The 17640-nt window shown below is 41.6% G+C and overlaps 1 protein-coding gene across 1 annotated transcript in view; it reads right to left on the minus strand.

Annotated features, from left to right (window-relative positions):
• LOC308286701 (signal transducer and activator of transcription 1-like) overlaps positions 1-17640 on the minus strand; it is a 46908-nt gene that overhangs the window by 6046 nt on the left and 23222 nt on the right. The window contains exons 6-19 of the mRNA XM_080727797.1: positions 16267-16345; positions 15897-15991; positions 13878-14029; positions 10343-10471; positions 7710-7802; positions 6915-6974; positions 6803-6817; positions 6575-6677; positions 4944-4976; positions 4255-4338; positions 3230-3328; positions 2604-2745; positions 1246-1286; positions 539-618 (exon numbers count right to left, since the gene is read on the minus strand). Coding sequence (XP_080583923.1) covers positions 539-618; positions 1246-1286; positions 2604-2745; positions 3230-3328; positions 4255-4338; positions 4944-4976; positions 6575-6677; positions 6803-6817; positions 6915-6974; positions 7710-7802; positions 10343-10471; positions 13878-14029; positions 15897-15991; positions 16267-16345 — 1205 coding nt within the window. The remainder of the gene's footprint in view (positions 1-538; positions 619-1245; positions 1287-2603; positions 2746-3229; positions 3329-4254; positions 4339-4943; positions 4977-6574; positions 6678-6802; positions 6818-6914; positions 6975-7709; positions 7803-10342; positions 10472-13877; positions 14030-15896; positions 15992-16266; positions 16346-17640) is intronic.

A 17640-nucleotide genomic window follows, 5' to 3' on the forward strand; every position in this document is an offset into this window, starting at 1 on the left:
TATTGGAAATTAGAAAAACACAAGTAAAGTAAAAAATATCTCTAATTTGTACTTAAGTACAGTACTTGGGTAAATCTACTTAGCTACTTTACACCAGGAATTCTCAACCATTTCAAGCCGTGACCTCCAAGATAATCATATTTTAGCACTAAGAGTTGAGAGACATTACATTTTGTATAACACGGTTCTATTGTGAAAATAGCAGATATACATGCTCAGAACGCCTCGCATTTTGAGGCGTTGTGAGCATGTAGATCTGCTATTTTCACAATTTCTGCCTCAATTTGGCCAATGTCTGTCTCTTCAGAAATGTGCAGATACCCTCTTTAAACTTAAACTTTATGTTGGTTTGTTTACATTTGAGTGAGAAAACAATGTTGCACATCAAGTTAATCATCTGGCGACCCCCCAAAATAATTTGGGGACCCTCCTGGGGGTCCCGACCCACAGGTTGAAAACCACTGCTTTTATCTGCATTGACTGCTGTGTCTGCAGCACAAGGAGTACTAATATTCCATGTGACATCCCATGATCTCACCCTGCATCCCAGAGGTCCAGCAGATCAGATTTCTTGATCAATTCCAGGGTTCCGTCGAGCCAAAGCCACACGCTCTCATTCTGGACAAACACACACGAATATAAATAAAATATAATATGCCAGTACCCATTCAGAACGGGTACACATTATTGTGTTTTATTATTTTATGCTTTAACTACTGAAAAATAGCAGATATACAAGCTCGCTTGTAGATCTGCTATTTTTGAAAAATCTTGAAAATCTGAATTTTGTCCCGATTCATTAAGTGTCCTTTGAATCCTTCTAAGGTTTATTTGAAAAACTATTTCCATGTCAGAAATCGTCAAAGAAAAGGTCCTTTTCACTTAACTGGAGCTCAGTTAGTCTGTTCTTGAGAGACTACTATGTCAGTGGTTCTCGAACCTTTTCATGTGAAGGACCCCCAAACTAATATGTATTTGGCTACGGACCCCCATCTCAAAATATTGTATCAGGGACCCCCCAGAAGCAAATATTTGTGTTACAAACGTTCGCTTTAAAAATACATATATTCAAAGATGATCTACAAGCTCGTAGCGCGGCACTCGGTGCAGCGCTGTGAGCTTGTATATCTGCTATTTTTCAATAGTTAAAGCATTCAATAATTCTAGGCCTAAATGGGTTAAACGCATATGACCTAATCAGGACACACACGCACGCACGCACGTATATGTTTATGTCGCGCCCACCTTGCAGAAGCGGCTCCAGGTGATGATGTCATCGGGGTCGTCTGTAAGAATGTAAACAGACATCACTATAGCAGCAGCGCCAGCACGTGTGTGTCTAAGTCTTTTGGGATTAGTCTTAGTCTGTTAGTCTTCGCCTTTTAGGCCAAGTCTTTTAGGCTAAATATAAGACTGCCTGTTACTTGGTCAAAATAAACCACCCAAAATATGTATTTGGCTTTAATTTCATTGCACAGTTACCTACAGGTATCAGTGTTAATTACAGCCATTAGTCTTAGACTTAGATTTAGTCTTAGTCTTTTGAATAACACAAATAATAGTCTTAGTCTAAAGCACTTTGCACACAGGCACCTTTATCCGCACGGATAAAATGGACAATTACATTTTTTTAAAAGAAAACAATGATTCTCTACGACCTCATGCACACCGGATCCGAATTAGCCGTGCGACGAGTGGCTGCGGCCATGCGTTTTTTTCTCAATCGAACCCAGTTCGATTCGTGCGTCTTGTTGCATGCGGTAAAAAACTCATCCCTCCTTTTATGACTCCTTTTGGGATCCACAGAGCCGATTCCGCGCAGCATTGCACACCAAATCCAATGCGTTTTATTCATGCAAAAACACGCATTCATGCAAAAAACGCAACTGTCCTGTCTGCAAAGGGCTTTAGTCTTAGTCTTCTGAAATAGTTTTAGTCTAGTCTAGTCTTATGGACAAAGCATCAACATCTTGTAGTCTTTCAGTCTTAGTCTTAGTTGACGAAGTTAAAACTGGCTAGGTTCATTGATCACCTTGAATCCTATAGCTTCAAATGTACAGAATGTTATTTAGATAATGTGTTGTTTATACTGAGGCTAGGTTCATTGTTTAGCTGGCATCCTATCCATCCATCCTTTCCAGCAAGACTTTACTGTGTAGCATTATCTGCGGGACACTTCCGGTTAACAGCAGACATACAAGCTCACGTCGCGTCGCAGATGCAACCGTTGTGAGCTTGTAGATCACACTCGGCTGCGACGCCGGAAATGCTGCTCGCCTTCTGCGCAATGCATGACAGGATGTTGGAAAGTTGTGGATACTCTCAAATTAGCAGTATTAGTATATTGTTTAGAATGATGCTAGGTTATTGGTTTACCTGTGATCCTAGTTTACTGAGCCACTGTCTCTCTGCATTCTATGTACGTTGGCCTTGTTTATACTAAGTCACTCTGGATAAGAAGACTGCATTGTACGTTTTTCAACTTTCTCATTCTATTATGCGTGTTCAGACAGACAGAAAGACAGACAGACAGACAGACAGACAGACAGACAGACAGACAGACAGACAGACAGACAGACAGACAGACAGACAGACAGACAGACCAGTCAGTTTGTCTCTAATAGCGTTCAGTTGCTGGGGGTTGAGTCCGACTCCTCGTCTGCTGATGGATTTAAACTGCCAGCTCAACACCTCTGACAGGACCTGCCATGGCACTGAGGGAGGACTGAGGAACAATGACAGGTCCTGAAATACAAAAATAAATAAAAAAATAAAAAACAATGAATGAAATGAAAAATACAAAACCCACAATGACAGGTCCTATAATACAAAAAACACAATGACAGGTCCTATAATACAAAACACACAATGACAGGTCCTATAATACAAAACACACAATGACAGGTCCTATAATACAAAACACACAATGACAGGTCCTATAATACAAAACACACAATGACCGGTCCTAAAATACAAAACACACAATGGCAGGACCTAAAATACAAAACACACAATGACAGGTCCAAAAAATAAATAGATAAAAAAGTCACGCTGTCAGACTATAAAAACATTAATGTTTTGAATTCTGACAATGTGACATGCAAACATAATTCAGTGCGTGTCTGTCTGTGTGTGTGTGTGTGTGTGTGTGTGTGTGTGTGTGTGTGTGTGTGTGTGTGTGTGTGTGTGTGCGAGCGTGCGTGCGTGCGTGTGTGTGTGTGATATTAACCTGGGGTTCAGGGTCCATCATGTTGTACCAGAGGATGGAGGCCCAGGCTGTAGGAACCTGATTACTGCTAGACACCACCACCACTGGTAGACTGGAGGACTACAACACAATGCATTATGGTTAATGTAGTTACTGCGGGACACCACCACCACTGGTAGACTGGAGGACTACAGCACAATGCATCATGGTTAATGTAGTTACTGCGGGACACCACTACCACTGGTAGACTGGAGGACTACAACACAATGCATTATGGTTAATGTAGTTACTGCTGGACACCACCACCACTGGTAGACTGGAGGACTACAACACAATGCATCATGGTTACTGTAGTTATATTGCGGGACACCACTACCACTGGTAGACTGGAGGACTACAATGCAATGCATTATGGTCAATGTAGTTACTGATAGACACCACTACTAGTGGTAGACTGGAGGACTACAACACAATGCATCATGGTCAATGTAGTTACTGCTGGACACCACTGGACAAGACTACAATACCCTTGCTAACGTTGACCCCAGGCAGGGTTTGAATCCCTGACCATCCGAACAAAAGGCGTGTGCTCTAACCGCTACCCTAGGGGGGCCCTCTTTTACACATGCAGTATATACTTCTATGGACCCTATTCACGGCCCGTCCACTCAGCAACTTCCTGGTGCTGACGTCACGCTTTGAAGGGGAAACCTTACTAAAAGCCCAACAGAAATCGCAAATGTAATGCAATTTCCGAATAGTAAAGTATAAAATACGGCTAGCATGATCAAGAACACAAGATAGTAAAAGGCACAAAGCATTATAATTTACTTTACCGTTAGAAATAATGATTTGCTGGCTTTAAGTCCAGCAATTTCTGTGTTAGTTTACCCTTCAAAGCCAACGTCAGCACCAGGAAGTTGCTGAGAAATTTGCTGAGTGGGCGGGACAGTTACTGCTGGGTACCACTACCACTGGTAGACTGGACTACAACACAATGCATCATGGTTAATGCAGTTGCTGCTGGACACCATCATCATCCTCACCTCTATGTCGACCAATAAGCCGTCCTTGTGCAGTTGAGTGACAAACTTAATGACGTGCAGTTCCTCTGTGACGGCTACTGGACCCTGAAGAAATAACGAAAAGAAGAAAAAAAAGACGTCAGACTGTCAATGATTGGCTAGGCTTAATAATAATGTAGGTAAGCCAAATGATGCATACCTGTGAGGTGTGAGTGGGATTGCAATGTGGTGTGAGCAAAGCTACAGTAATCGAGTGGAGCCTCCGAGAGGAGTCAGTGGCCAAAGAAATTGCAGGGGGGGAAAAAGGTCAGTTTCATCTGAAGTCGGCTTGTGTGGTATAGGTCGACTTAATGCCGTCACGCAAGTGTTAAATGATTGGCCAGGCTCTGTGGTGGGAGGGCTTAAAGGAATAGTTCACCCCCAAAATGACTTTTTTTCTTTGTATTTGTCAAATTGCTATGACAACAAATTGATTTCAATCAAATTACCCCGATTGATTCCGGATGGGGACCCAAATGCATTTGGGTCCCCATCCGGAATCAAAGGGGGTAAATTTATTGTTATCAAATTATTGTGTTAGGAATGCAACACTCAAAAATATTATTGAACTCATAGCAAGAGTAATCAATAGAAAGAAAAAACATTTTGGGGGTGAACTACTCCTTTAATGGTGTAGTAGGCATTCAATGATTGTAAAGGTTAAAACATACCTCAGTAGACCTTCTGTGTTTCTCCTTGAGTGACTGGAGGAAACAAACACAAAGATTAATGATTATTGATCATTGGGATGCATTTATAGAACATTTATAAAGCATTTATGAAGCAGCTTTCTAACTCTTTTCCAGAGACTTTTACAATGCATTTTACAATGTACTAAGATTCACACTTATTCATGTTTATATTCACACTTACAGTAGATTCACAGTTCCCACTTATATTCAGACATTCCAATCCACCTGTTTCCGTGGGCATTTACTGCAGAATTATGTGTGGGACACATCCGGAGGACAGCTGACATACAAGCTCACGTCGCGTCGCAGTTGCAACCATTGTGAGCTTGTAGATCACACTCGGCTGCGACGCCGGAAATGCCGCACACCTTCTGCGCAATGCATGATGGGACGTTGGAAATGTATGGATAATTAGTGAAGCCAAGGTGCACTAGCAGTAACCTGGCTTCAGCCAGACTAATAATGTGGATTCACTCACTTGTTCCTCCACATGGAGGAACATGTGAGTGAATCCACGGTAGCAGTCTGGTTGCCAGGCTACACTAGCAGTGACATCTTATTGCACAGTGTGTTTGAATGCTTGATTCTGATTGGTCAATCGCTGAAATCATCGTTCTGATATTTCTGGATAACAGACCTCTCAGCTTGATAACAGACCGCTGTCTAATCAAAGGCTCAGAACACCTGCTGCACTGAGTTTTCACAGCGTGACTCTTGTGCTGTATCCAACATGTCAGCCATGTAAACAAACACACAGCGACATTTACAACTAAACGTTGCTCTCAAGAATGTTTTTGAAAACATTTGAAGCAAGAAATAGACAATGCAAAACCAAATATGGATTCTATTTGATTAACACTTCCTTGTTTTTGTTTTGCACAGTTACTTATTTGGTAAGTAACTGTGCAATAAGAGGGATAACATCTCGGTCAGCAGTCGTTATCGAGTGATAGGAGCCCGACAACCTGAAGGTGTTATCTGGGGCGGCATAGCTCATGGTTAGAGAAACCGTTATTAGAGCACGAAGGGTTCCCGAAGGGTTCCCAGTTCGGATCCGGGCTCCCCCTGAGTTAATGTCGAAAGTTAATGTCTAAGAGTCCTTGAGCAAGACTCTGAAACCCTAGTTGCTCCCAGTGAGTAGGTTGGTGCCTTGCATGGCGCTATATAAATGCACCATTTACCATTTACCCTTACATATCAAATGTCATAACAGAATTCCACCACAACATCATATCAAATGTTATGGCATCATCATATTATAATAAAGGACAGACGAGTGAATTACTGTGTGTGTGTGTGCTAGGGTTTTCAATGGGCCTGAAATGGAAGGCCGGACTGGGCTGGCCGACTAATTAGCATACATTTTAGACCCTACCCGGCACAAAAACGACGGGTCGGGTCGGGTTTGGGAAGAATATGAGTACTCACAATATATATCTTTCTTTTCTTTTTCATTGAGCCCGAGGCCCGGCCCGACTAATTAGCATACATTTTAGGCCCTACCCGGCCCTACATGTTGGGTCGGATATGGTCTGGTTCGAGCAGAATTTGAAAATTCCTTTCTACTCCTTTGGTTTGTTTGAAACTTTGTGGTAACTCATTGTTCTCACCAGGAGTCCGAATTCTGCCACCAGTCCACCACTAGAGGGCTCCAGATCCAGGACTTTGCTTTGGACTTTTCCAGCTTCAACATTGAAGGCAAATTTGCGAAACCTGAGGATGTTTACCCAGAGTTTTAAGGAACCTAATTGCACTTGTGTAGTAGTAGTATTATTAGTATTACATTTATTATTATTATGATTATGATTATGATTTTGATTATTATTAAACAGACATACCCTTTAACACTGCTGCTGTGGATAAAAAGACACAAATAACATATTAGAAAACAATATTTTCCTGAATAATGTATTAAATAAAATATCATAATGTAGACTAAAGTTGACTTACTCCTGGAGAACTGGCTGCACTTTGAGAACACATCTGAATTCATGGAGTTTGGCCAGAAACCTGTGTAAAGACAGTGCAATGATGTATATATGTACACAGTAATGGAAGAAGTACTATGTGTAGTGTATATAGGCATAGGCCTATAATCGATCCTACAGAAATACGTGTCAAAAACCCTTGTTGTTGCAGGTTAAGATCCTTGATTTTGCCAAGAAATGTGCTGGGTTTTTATGGGATTTTATGCTGTGAAATTGAGGGAAATAGCAGTATATGGGGAAAGTTGTGAAATATGTGAAAAGTTGCAAAATATAAGCCCAGAAATATGCGATTATGCGCCCTTTTTGAAAAAAAATAAAAATTAAATAAAAAGTCTAGGCATTTAGATATTTCCATATGTGTTTAAAGTGTGTATATATAGGGCTATGGTATAGTGTGCACATCTGGGACCATCTACCGTTGTTTTGTGTTGAGATTGGCACATTTCCTGGGGCAATCTGCCCAGATCATGCATGTCACACATGTCTTCTTCTTCTTTTTTTTTTTTTTTTTTACTCCTGCAATGTAAATGCAATGTAGTGCATTTGAAACTACATTGCAGTGCACATCATAGGGTGATCACTGCGTGCCTCCTGTGAATTGTTTTATTTTTATTTTTGTTTATTTTCATTTATTTAGTTGCGGTCAGCAGACAAAGTGACATGAGTGAGATGAAAAAACCTGAGTGAAATGTGCCAATGTCAACCAGAAACATCGGTATAGTAATACGGTAGATGCTTCCAGATGTGTGGAACTCACCTGAGTTTAACTGAGAATGGAGTCTTAGTTTTCACGACCAGCGGTCGATGAGGCAGGGCTGACATGCAGGGCTGTCTCTCCACCACCAGAGCACTGAAAACACATGATGATAATGGTGATAATGATAGTGATAGAGGCAAGTAACACGCGAGAAGCGACCGCGAGGTAGGGCATTAAAGGAGTAGTTCACCCCCAAAATGACTTTTTTTTCCCTATTGATTACTCACGCCATGGAGACTTGAGTTCAATAATATTTTTTTTGTTTTTTGTTGCATTCCTATGTGATTATAGTAAATTTACCCCCATTGATTCTGGTTGGGGACCCGAATCGATTTGGGTCCTCATCCGGAACCAATGGGGGAACATTTATTGTAATCACATTTTTGTCTTAGGAATGCAACAACATTTTTTAAATATTATTAGTGAACTCAAGTCTCCATGGCGTGAGTAATCAATAGGAGAAAAAAAAGTCATTTTGGGGGTGAACTACTCCTTTAACCAAAAAGTCGACAAGTCGACTCAGTCAACTTCATTACACAAGTCGATTCCCACCAGGTAAAGTCGAAAGTTGAAAAAAAAAGAAAAAAATGTGTTGCACAGACATTGTCGTCGATCCAACATTAAATAGGAATTAAGATTATTATTATTCAATGATGCTGGTTGCAGTGGAATCGATAATATTAACATAAAATCAAAAGCCTTATAGGGAGAAAGGATCGCTTTAGGCTATGAAGTCCAGAGATAAGGAATTTTGGGGGTTTGTCCCCCGTTCACGCTGACATCATCAAGCGATAAAGTCGACTTCAACTCAACTTTTTACCGAGTCAAGTCGACTTGCAAACATCTCAAATCGTTAATGCTCTACCGTGAGGTGGCCCAGACAAAACAAACCAAAGAAGAGGCATTGGTACATGAATGGTTAGTCAGGAGGACACACATCACGTTGGTGTTGTGTTTGCTGCCCTCTGGTGGTGGAGTAAGGTACTGACTCTTGCATGACTCAGTCATGAATGTTGATGGCGTGTTGCTGCCCTCAGCAAGCAAGCAGACCTCACCATAAAAGATACAGATGGCTACAACAGGTATACTTTGACAACGGGTATTGCTATTATTGTTAGAGCGGTTGCTATAGGCCAGGGGTTTTCAAAGTGGGTGACGGGGCACCCTGGGGTGCCGCGACGGCACCCCAGAAATAGTTAGGTAAAGTTAGCCGAAAGTTAAACCAATCTGGGAACTAAATCAAAATCAATATCTTTCTTCACAAATGTGTTCATAAAGGTGTCAACTATCACCTCTGAACTTTCTCAATCACAACTCCCTTGGGGAACTTTGTGGGAACCAATCAAAGTTGGGGGTATCCCGTGGGCCTGCGATTAAAGGGGGGAAAATAAAAAATGGCCAATATGAGCGTATGAGGTGTGTAATTAGGGTATTTGGGGGCTGCTGAATCCATTTCAGCCATTAGTTATCAGTAAAAATTACTCCTTGGCCATAAAATAGGCCACAACAAACTACCCTTTTGTGTCCACAAGACATAATATTGTCAATAAAAAAATTGTTGGAGTAGGGTTTGAATTCATGAAAACTATTCAAGATCAGGTGGGTAAGCGCACATCATGACACACATGATAACATGATACAATCTGACAAGGAACAATCAAAAGGGTTTAAAGCATAGGGACTAACAGGACACAGGTGAACTCGAATGACATGATTGGCTAAGCCTTAGCCAATTAGGCCGATTTTATGGCCAAGGAGTCATTTAAACTGAAAAAGAATGGTTGGAATGGATTCAGCAGGCCAAAATACCCTAATTACACACCCCATATGCTCATATTGGCATTTTTTAAAATGTTATCCCCTTTAATCCCAGGCCCAGGTATCCCGATACCCACAACTTTGATTGGTTCCCACAAAGTTCCCCAAGGGAGTTGTGATTGAGAAAGTTCAGAGGTGATAGTTGACACCTTTATGAACACATTTGTGAAGAAAGATATTGATTTTGATTTAGTTCCCAGATTGGTTTAACTTTTGGCTAACTTTACCTAACTAAAACCTCGTATCTCAAAGTTTCAAATGTGTACGTCTTTTGGTAAAGCAAAGCCCTGCTTCATCATACAAGACTGTCGCACAAAACTAGTGAAAACAGCCGATCTACAAGCACACAACGCCTCTTGATTGTAGATCGGCTGTTTTCACTAGTTTAGTACATTTTATAGATGATAAATACAAAACGAACGGTTTTGGACATACAAGGTTTCCACCTGACAACGACGATATGCTATAAATATAAGGTGCTGGGAGTGAAAATTATAATGTAGGGGTGCATCGGATTAAAAAATATAATGTAGGGGTGCCTCGGATTAAAGAAAATATTTATGGGGTGCCCTGAGACAAAAACGTTTGGGAACCCCTGCTATAGGCAACCAGACTATTGTTCTAGGCCAGAGAACTTTTATGTTATCTCAAGTAAACCTGTTTTCTGTTAACCTTTTTCCGTCACCTAAAGTACACCTGTTTTCATTGAACTTGTGTGTGTGTGTGTGTGTGTGTGTGTGTGTGTGTGTGTGTGTGTGTGTGTGTGTGTGTGTGTGTGCGTGCGTGCGTGCGTGTGTGTAATAAACATAATTTACTTTTCCAGAAGCTTCTGCAGCAGTAGTCGGGTAGCTCTGCTGAACTCCTCTGCATTGATCTGCTCACAGGAAGGCTGGTTCTGAAGACGCCGACGCAACTGTTGAAGCAACTCTGCTACCGCTGTGAACCTGTGGCATGTGCACACATAATTATACACATGCGAGTGCGCACACACGCACAATGCACGCTCACGCAAACACACACAAACACACACGCACGCACGCACGCACGCACGCACGCACGCACGCACGCACGCACGCACGCACGCACACACACACACACACACACACACACACACACACACACACACACACACACACACACACACACACACACACACACACACACACACACACACACTAGGGCATTAACGAAAAAGTCGACAAGTCAACTGAGTCGACTTTATTACACAAGTCGACTCCCACCTGAGAAAGTCGAAAGACGAAGTTGAAAAGAAAAATCCTTTGTGTGTTTTTCTATCATTATTTTTGCTCCATGTGTGCGTCTGTACCCTCTTACTTAAACTTTATGTTGGTTTGTTTACAGTTGAGTGAGAAAACAATGTTGCACATTAAGTTAATCATCTGGGGACCCTCCCAAAATATTTGGTGGGTTGTGATGTGATGACGTCATCAAACTATAAAGTCGACTTCAACTAAATTTTTTACTGAGTCGAGTCGACTTGCAAAAATCACAAGTCCACATGTAGTGTTCATTTTGTTGACTAAAACTATGCTCGTCGACTCTACTTTTTCACTGCGTCAACTGAATACAAACGAACCATTGATGACCTTTGATTGAAGGTCATAAATATAGCAAGATAGCTGATCTACAAGCTCAATATTCTGCAAAACCCCATGGAATGGCAGGACGTGTGAAGTTTTATATTGTCACTGTCGGGCAGAAATCTCCAAGTTTCAGATTTGTATGTTTTTTTCTCAAAGTAAAGCCCTGCTTCTTCATACAAGGCTGTTGCACAAAAGTAGGTAAAACAGCCGATCTACAAGCACACAACGCCTCGCGGAGGCGTTGTGTGCTTGTAGATCGGCTGTTTTCACTAGTTTAAATAATTTTAAAAATGATAAATACAAAACTAACGGTTTTGGACATACAAGGTTTCCACCCGACAACGACGATATGGCACATCTGTAGGAGGGAGGGACTAGTGCAGAAGAGGTGCAGCAGAACTAATTAAGACAACTCATTTTATGTTTGGTTCTGCTTGGCTGTTGCACTCGTGAAAATAGCAGATCTACAAGCTCGTAGATCGACTATTTTCAGCAGCCAAGTGCAAAATCAACTACAGATTTAGTTGACTAAAACTAGACCAAGGCTAACAAATCTGAGCCAGTAGGAGGCTGCACCACTTACATTTACACTTACTTACTTACACTTACACTTACACACGGCAGAATGACAGTGAATTATTTTGGGGGGTCCCCAGATGATTAACTTAATGTCAACATTGTTTTCTCACTTAACAGTGAACAAATTGCATAAAACCTAAGTGTATTCTAACGTGACAATTTAAAGGGATATTTCACACAAAAAAAATAACGTTGTCATTTTATCGTCTAATCAGGACAGTTTTTTTAATTTCTTCATTCAGTATTTAGATATTTGATATTAATTTTCCCCTTCCAGGACCTTCCTATACAAAACCATTATAACTTCAAACTCCATTTTTACATTTTACATTTCTAAATTGACAATTTAAAGGGATATTTCACAAAAAAAAAACTTTTTGTCATTTTATGGTCTAATCAGGCTTTTGGGAACACCCAGGACAGTTTTTTAATTTCTTCATTCAGTATTTAGATATTTGATATAAATTTTCCCCTTCCAGGACCTTCCTATACAAAACCATTATAACTTAAAACTCCATTTTAACCATGATAGATTCAATTAAAACACATGTCTTTTTTTCTGGTGACTCCTGACACCCTTCGAATACGTGAGCAGGCCGTGTTTTTTCACTAACATTTTCACTGATTTCTATACATTTTTGGGGAAATGAAAATTATTCAATACAATAAATGATTATAAAAAATAAATGAAAAAAATATTTCGAAAAACACGGCCTGCTCATGTATTCGGAGGGTGTTTCACAAGAAAAAAAGGACAGTTGTTTTCATTGAAACTATCATGGTTAAAATGGAGTTTGAATATAATGGGTTTGTATAGAAAGGTCCTGGAAGGGTGCAACATGGGGGAAATGAATATGTGTGCGTGCAGCCTTATCTAAATACTGAATAAAAATATAAAATAAAAAATGTCCTGGGTGTTCCCAAAAGCCTGATTAGACGATAAAATTACAAAAAAAATAAAAAATAAAACCAGTAAGACTCCCTAATCGGGAGATAAGCGACCGTTGGTCGCTTATCTCCACAAATATCACAACCTCCACCTCTCACGTCATACGGGTAGCCATAGTTACACCTGGAATGTTGAATCTCCATATATGGAGATAACCTACGCATCACACAAAGTCTGACCTCACCAGCCCATACTTGGGCATGGACGACTTATATCTCAATATACGGAGATGGCCATATATGGAGATACGATGACATCACAGAGTCCACAGCTGATGATGTGGCGTGATGTCATACAATACACAAACAAGCCCTATATAAAGGGGCAATTCTCACCAGGGAAGAGAGCATTGCCTGGAATGTTGAATCTCCATATATGGAGATAACCTACGCATCACACAAAGTCTGACCTCACCAGCCCATACTTGGGCATGGACGACTTATATCTCCATATACGGAGATGGCCATATATGGAGATACGATGACATCACAGAGTCCACAGCTGATGATGTGGTGTGATGTCATACAATAAACAAACAAGCCCTATATACTGATGCGATACGATGACATCACAGAGTCCACAGCTGATGATGTGGCGTGATGTCATACAATAAACAAACAAGCCCTATATACTGATGCGGAGATATGAGCAGGGCAAAGGTGTGACGTGTGACGTGTGACCGACCGACCGACGGACGGACGGACGGCCGGTGGAGGTTTTCATAGTAAACTGCTCCCTGACGGTCGCAATAAAGTGAAATATCCCTTTAAGGACTTTTAAAACCTCTAAAATGACAAATGAAACATTGGCCAAATTGTCAGATATTAGAGGCAGAAATTGTGAAAATAGCAGATCTACATGCTCACAACGTCTCGCAACGCGAGGCGTTGTGAGCATGTGGATCTGCTATATTCACAATAGAACCGTGTTATACAAAATGTAATGGCTCAACTCTTACTGCTCGTAGGGTGGGGGGGGTCTCTAGTTGAAATATGATTATTTTTGGGGCCGCGGCCTGAAAAGGTTGAGAACCACTGTTTTAGGGTATGGGGTTAGGGTATAGTATTATGTATTTTAGGGTTAGCCTAACCCTAAAATACATGATACTGTAATACATACCCTAATGTATTTTAGGCTATGGGGTGAGGCTATCGTGCATTTTAAGACTACAGGACTAGGGAACCATCTATTTGACAGTGTAGGCCAGGGTTAGGGTACCATGTCTCCAGTTGGTCCAGTGAGGTGTCAGTTGGACCCCCAATGCAGGCACTCTGCTGCCTGCGACGCCATTGAGGCAGCTCCACGGTGGTCAGGGCTTGAACCGTGGTCTCAGCCAACTGTAGAGTGTTCACAATACACTGTGCTGCCACCTACAGGACAAACAGACATACTGCAATCACCTAGAGGCACAGCACAGCCGCAGAACCATGAAGTTCTAGGGCGCGCTACAGACAGTTGCGAGAGCTATCGTGTCCGTATCGTCTGAGAATGAGGAGAGGAGGGGGTACAATTCATTGTCAATGGAGGTCACGTGGTTTTTTGTCGTTGCTGTGTCTCTTGGCCAAAATACAGCCTTCTGTTGAGCAAGAGTCTTATATTTTGGGCGACAACCATTATTTTCCCAATAATCCCATATGCAGCAGAGCCCTGTTTGTGCATTTTCCTGTATCCGATATATGTAACTATTACGTTTGAGTCACACTTATAATTACTCATACAATATGGATATGGTTATGCCATATAAAAGGATGTAACACAAGTCTTCACTGTTATCACAGCCATCAAGATGCTGTCTCTGTGTTACCTTAGAAGAAAAACAGTGTTGCATGGCGAAAACAGCCGATCTACAAGCCCACAAAGCATTGCGCTTGTGAGCCAGTAAGTCTGTGGCGAAAACATTTCGGCCATATTGTGTGACGTCATTCTCAGGCGCAGGACCCCACCACGATTCTCAGCCTGGGGCAGATCCTGAACCCACACCGTGAAAACCATTATCACATGAGCGTTTTTATTATGTCACGCGTACAGCCCGCCCTCCCAAAAGCTTGTTTAAGGAAATGAACGAATCGTTCACACAATTTTTTTATGTGTACATTTGATGATGCTAATTATGATGATGAGTTTTTTGCACTCTTTATTTTCCTTAAATCCTTGACTTTTTACCCCCCTGCTGTTGTTATTATTGTTATTACACATAATGCTGCATTGCCTGAAGAAAAAACAAAATGGAAAGCAAGTTTTACTTGCAGTTTTAACTTTTACCCTGTCCAATGCCAGACATTTCAGCAGGTTAACCCAGGTGTTTCTTCTTGAGCCCAACGCGAATGAAAACAAAAACCTGGGTACCGAGGCCACTTAAACGGCTTCAACGTTTTCAGCCCGAGGACCCTTAGCTGAGAGAGAGATGAAGCAGGGACCCCCAGATTCCATATAGTTTCATTGTTTGACAGCACAATCATCAGTGTCTTTTGGATTCATGTCAATTTGTGTTATCAGATACGTATTTAACCACTTGAACCGTCAATACTTAACTTGACCTTTCACTCTGTACTTAGTCTGCTCCTTTTCCCCTCTACACCAAACCTCTTTGCCGAAAATAGCAGATCTACAAGCTCACAGCGCCTCGCGCTACGAGGCGTTGTTCTCAGAATATGGACGTTAGGGTTCAAGTGGTTAATATTAAAAAGGAGAAAAAAGGTTTCTATCACACAAAGATTTGGAGGACCCCCTGTAGTAACTCTGAGGACCCCCTGTCGAAGACCCCTGCCCTAACTGACCCCCCCCCCATCCACACTCCTCTGTGAGAAGCTGAAACTGAATGGGACGGAAAACAGCACACACAAGAGCATTTAGAGGGGAGCGATTAGACGAAGACAGGTTAAAATGGCCCAAGTGCCACTTTAAAGGGGCCCTGTCACCTAAAGGGTCGCTTGAAGAATCATCTTAAAAAACAAGTTAATATTTTTATGATGTCATTGTGGGGATGCGCAATTATATGCCAATCAAATTAATTGTCTGTATAGCCTGACTGTATCACTACTTATTGTACTGGCATGGTCAGCTGTTGTTGGGGGACGAGGGGCATACACTGTGACATGAGCTTCAGACTGTTTCAGACCGTTTTCAGAGAAGCTCATGTCACAGTGTAATCTGCCCCTCAACCCCTTTAGGTGACAGTACCCCTTTAAGTAAAGTACTCAAAAAGCTGTAAAAAAATAAAAAATAAAAAACACACACCTGTTTGGTGGCTTTCAGGTAGTCAACCTCGGCCTGGATGGATCGTTGATCCATTTGTAATGTCTCAGGAGGGGCGGAGCCATTCAGCTGTTCAACTGTGGACAAACACACAACCACACCCACACACACACGCACACGCACACGCACACGCACACACACACACACACACACACACACACACACACACACACACACACACACAGGTAATGTAAATGTCTAAATTATTACATCATGCATGTAGAGTTGTAGACCTTCGATTTGATTCTTGCTTTGATGTCCTGCACCTGGCTTAGATGTGCACACAATCTCCTCTTTATAAAGAATACAACACATATTTTTTTGTTTGTTGTTGTTGTTGTTGTTTGTTTACCTTGATCCTGGAAGCTTTTCATCCTGAAATCCACTTCCTCCTGTTTGTCCTCCAGAGTTTTCAACACAGACTCGACTTCCTGTATGAAGAAAACACAAATATTACAGCTATTATAATAACTCTTATACAGGGCCGGATCTACAATTTGGGCACTTTGGGCACGTGCTCAGTGGCCCTTGGCATCAGGGGGCCCCCCAGGGTGGCAAAAGAAGAAAAAAAAAGAAATCGGGGGAAAAAAAGAAAGAAAACCTCCAGCCATTTAGTTGTTATCTTATCCGAATGAAATACATTAAATGATGCCCCAACCCCCCGATTTTGTGTGTTTTATTGTTGAGAAGGCTGCTGCTAGTGTGATTGTGTATAGTACAATGTGCCACCAGCGCTCTGCTGCTCGCTGCCTGCCTGGTAGACAGCGCCGGCGGGCCGTATACGCAGACTACGCAGACTGCGTAAGGCCCCGCCGACCAAAAAGCCCCCCACCGCCCCCTCCTCAGCAGAAAATAACTAGTGCTGCATGGTTAATCGTTTTCAAACCGAAATCGCGATGTGAAATCTCCCGATTAGCGAATCGCAAAGTCAATATGGATACGTTTTAATTTTAGAAATCCCTTCATAATTGACTAAGCAATGATCAAATCAAACTGTGGTGACTTTCTTTGCTTCCGCGCATCGCCACACCGCTGAAAGTGAAAGTGAATGTGATGGCCGGAGCCACTGTGCAGGACTCTGCCACAGCGTGGGTACTAGGGGTGCTGCAGGTGTTCCAGCACCCCTATAGGGAAGTTTTCATTTTTTATTTAAATAAGAAAAGAACACATCAAACATAGCAAAAATACGTTGCCTGTTGTTGTCGTTTTTTATTTATTCATTTATATATATTTTTTATATACTTCCATTATAAAATGGATTAAAAAACGATAAAAAATATTAGGCCTATTATTTTTTTGCGGGCCCCTTTGACCATGTAGTAGTACTATAATAGTACATTGTTATTTATTTTGATTGTCAGTGGCCACACTGCCACTTTTTCTTAACTCAGACTGTTATTGTCTTAAGCTACTTTTTAAAATGCTGAAAACAGTTAGTATGGAGCCCTGTAGCGCATACGTAGAGGGGGGCCCTTGGAGCTTCAGTGCCCAGGGGCCCTCAGAGGTGTTAATCCTGGCCTGCTCTTAGGCCCTTGTTAAACGGAGACGGTGCCAATCTCATTTTGGATTCGTTATCAAAATGAGATCGCCTTTACACCTCGCATTGGCTCCTCATTGACTAGTATTGTCTGCGTTTACACGAAACGCACCATGTCATGCAAAATGCTGTAGTACATATGCCCGTACATATAGGCTACTGTGTATTTACCCTTCGACTATAAAATAT

Source organism: Nannobrachium achirus (genome assembly GCF_963921795.1).
Source record: "Nannobrachium achirus genome assembly, chromosome: 6".
Taxonomy (NCBI): Eukaryota; Metazoa; Chordata; class Actinopteri; order Myctophiformes; family Myctophidae; genus Nannobrachium; species Nannobrachium achirus.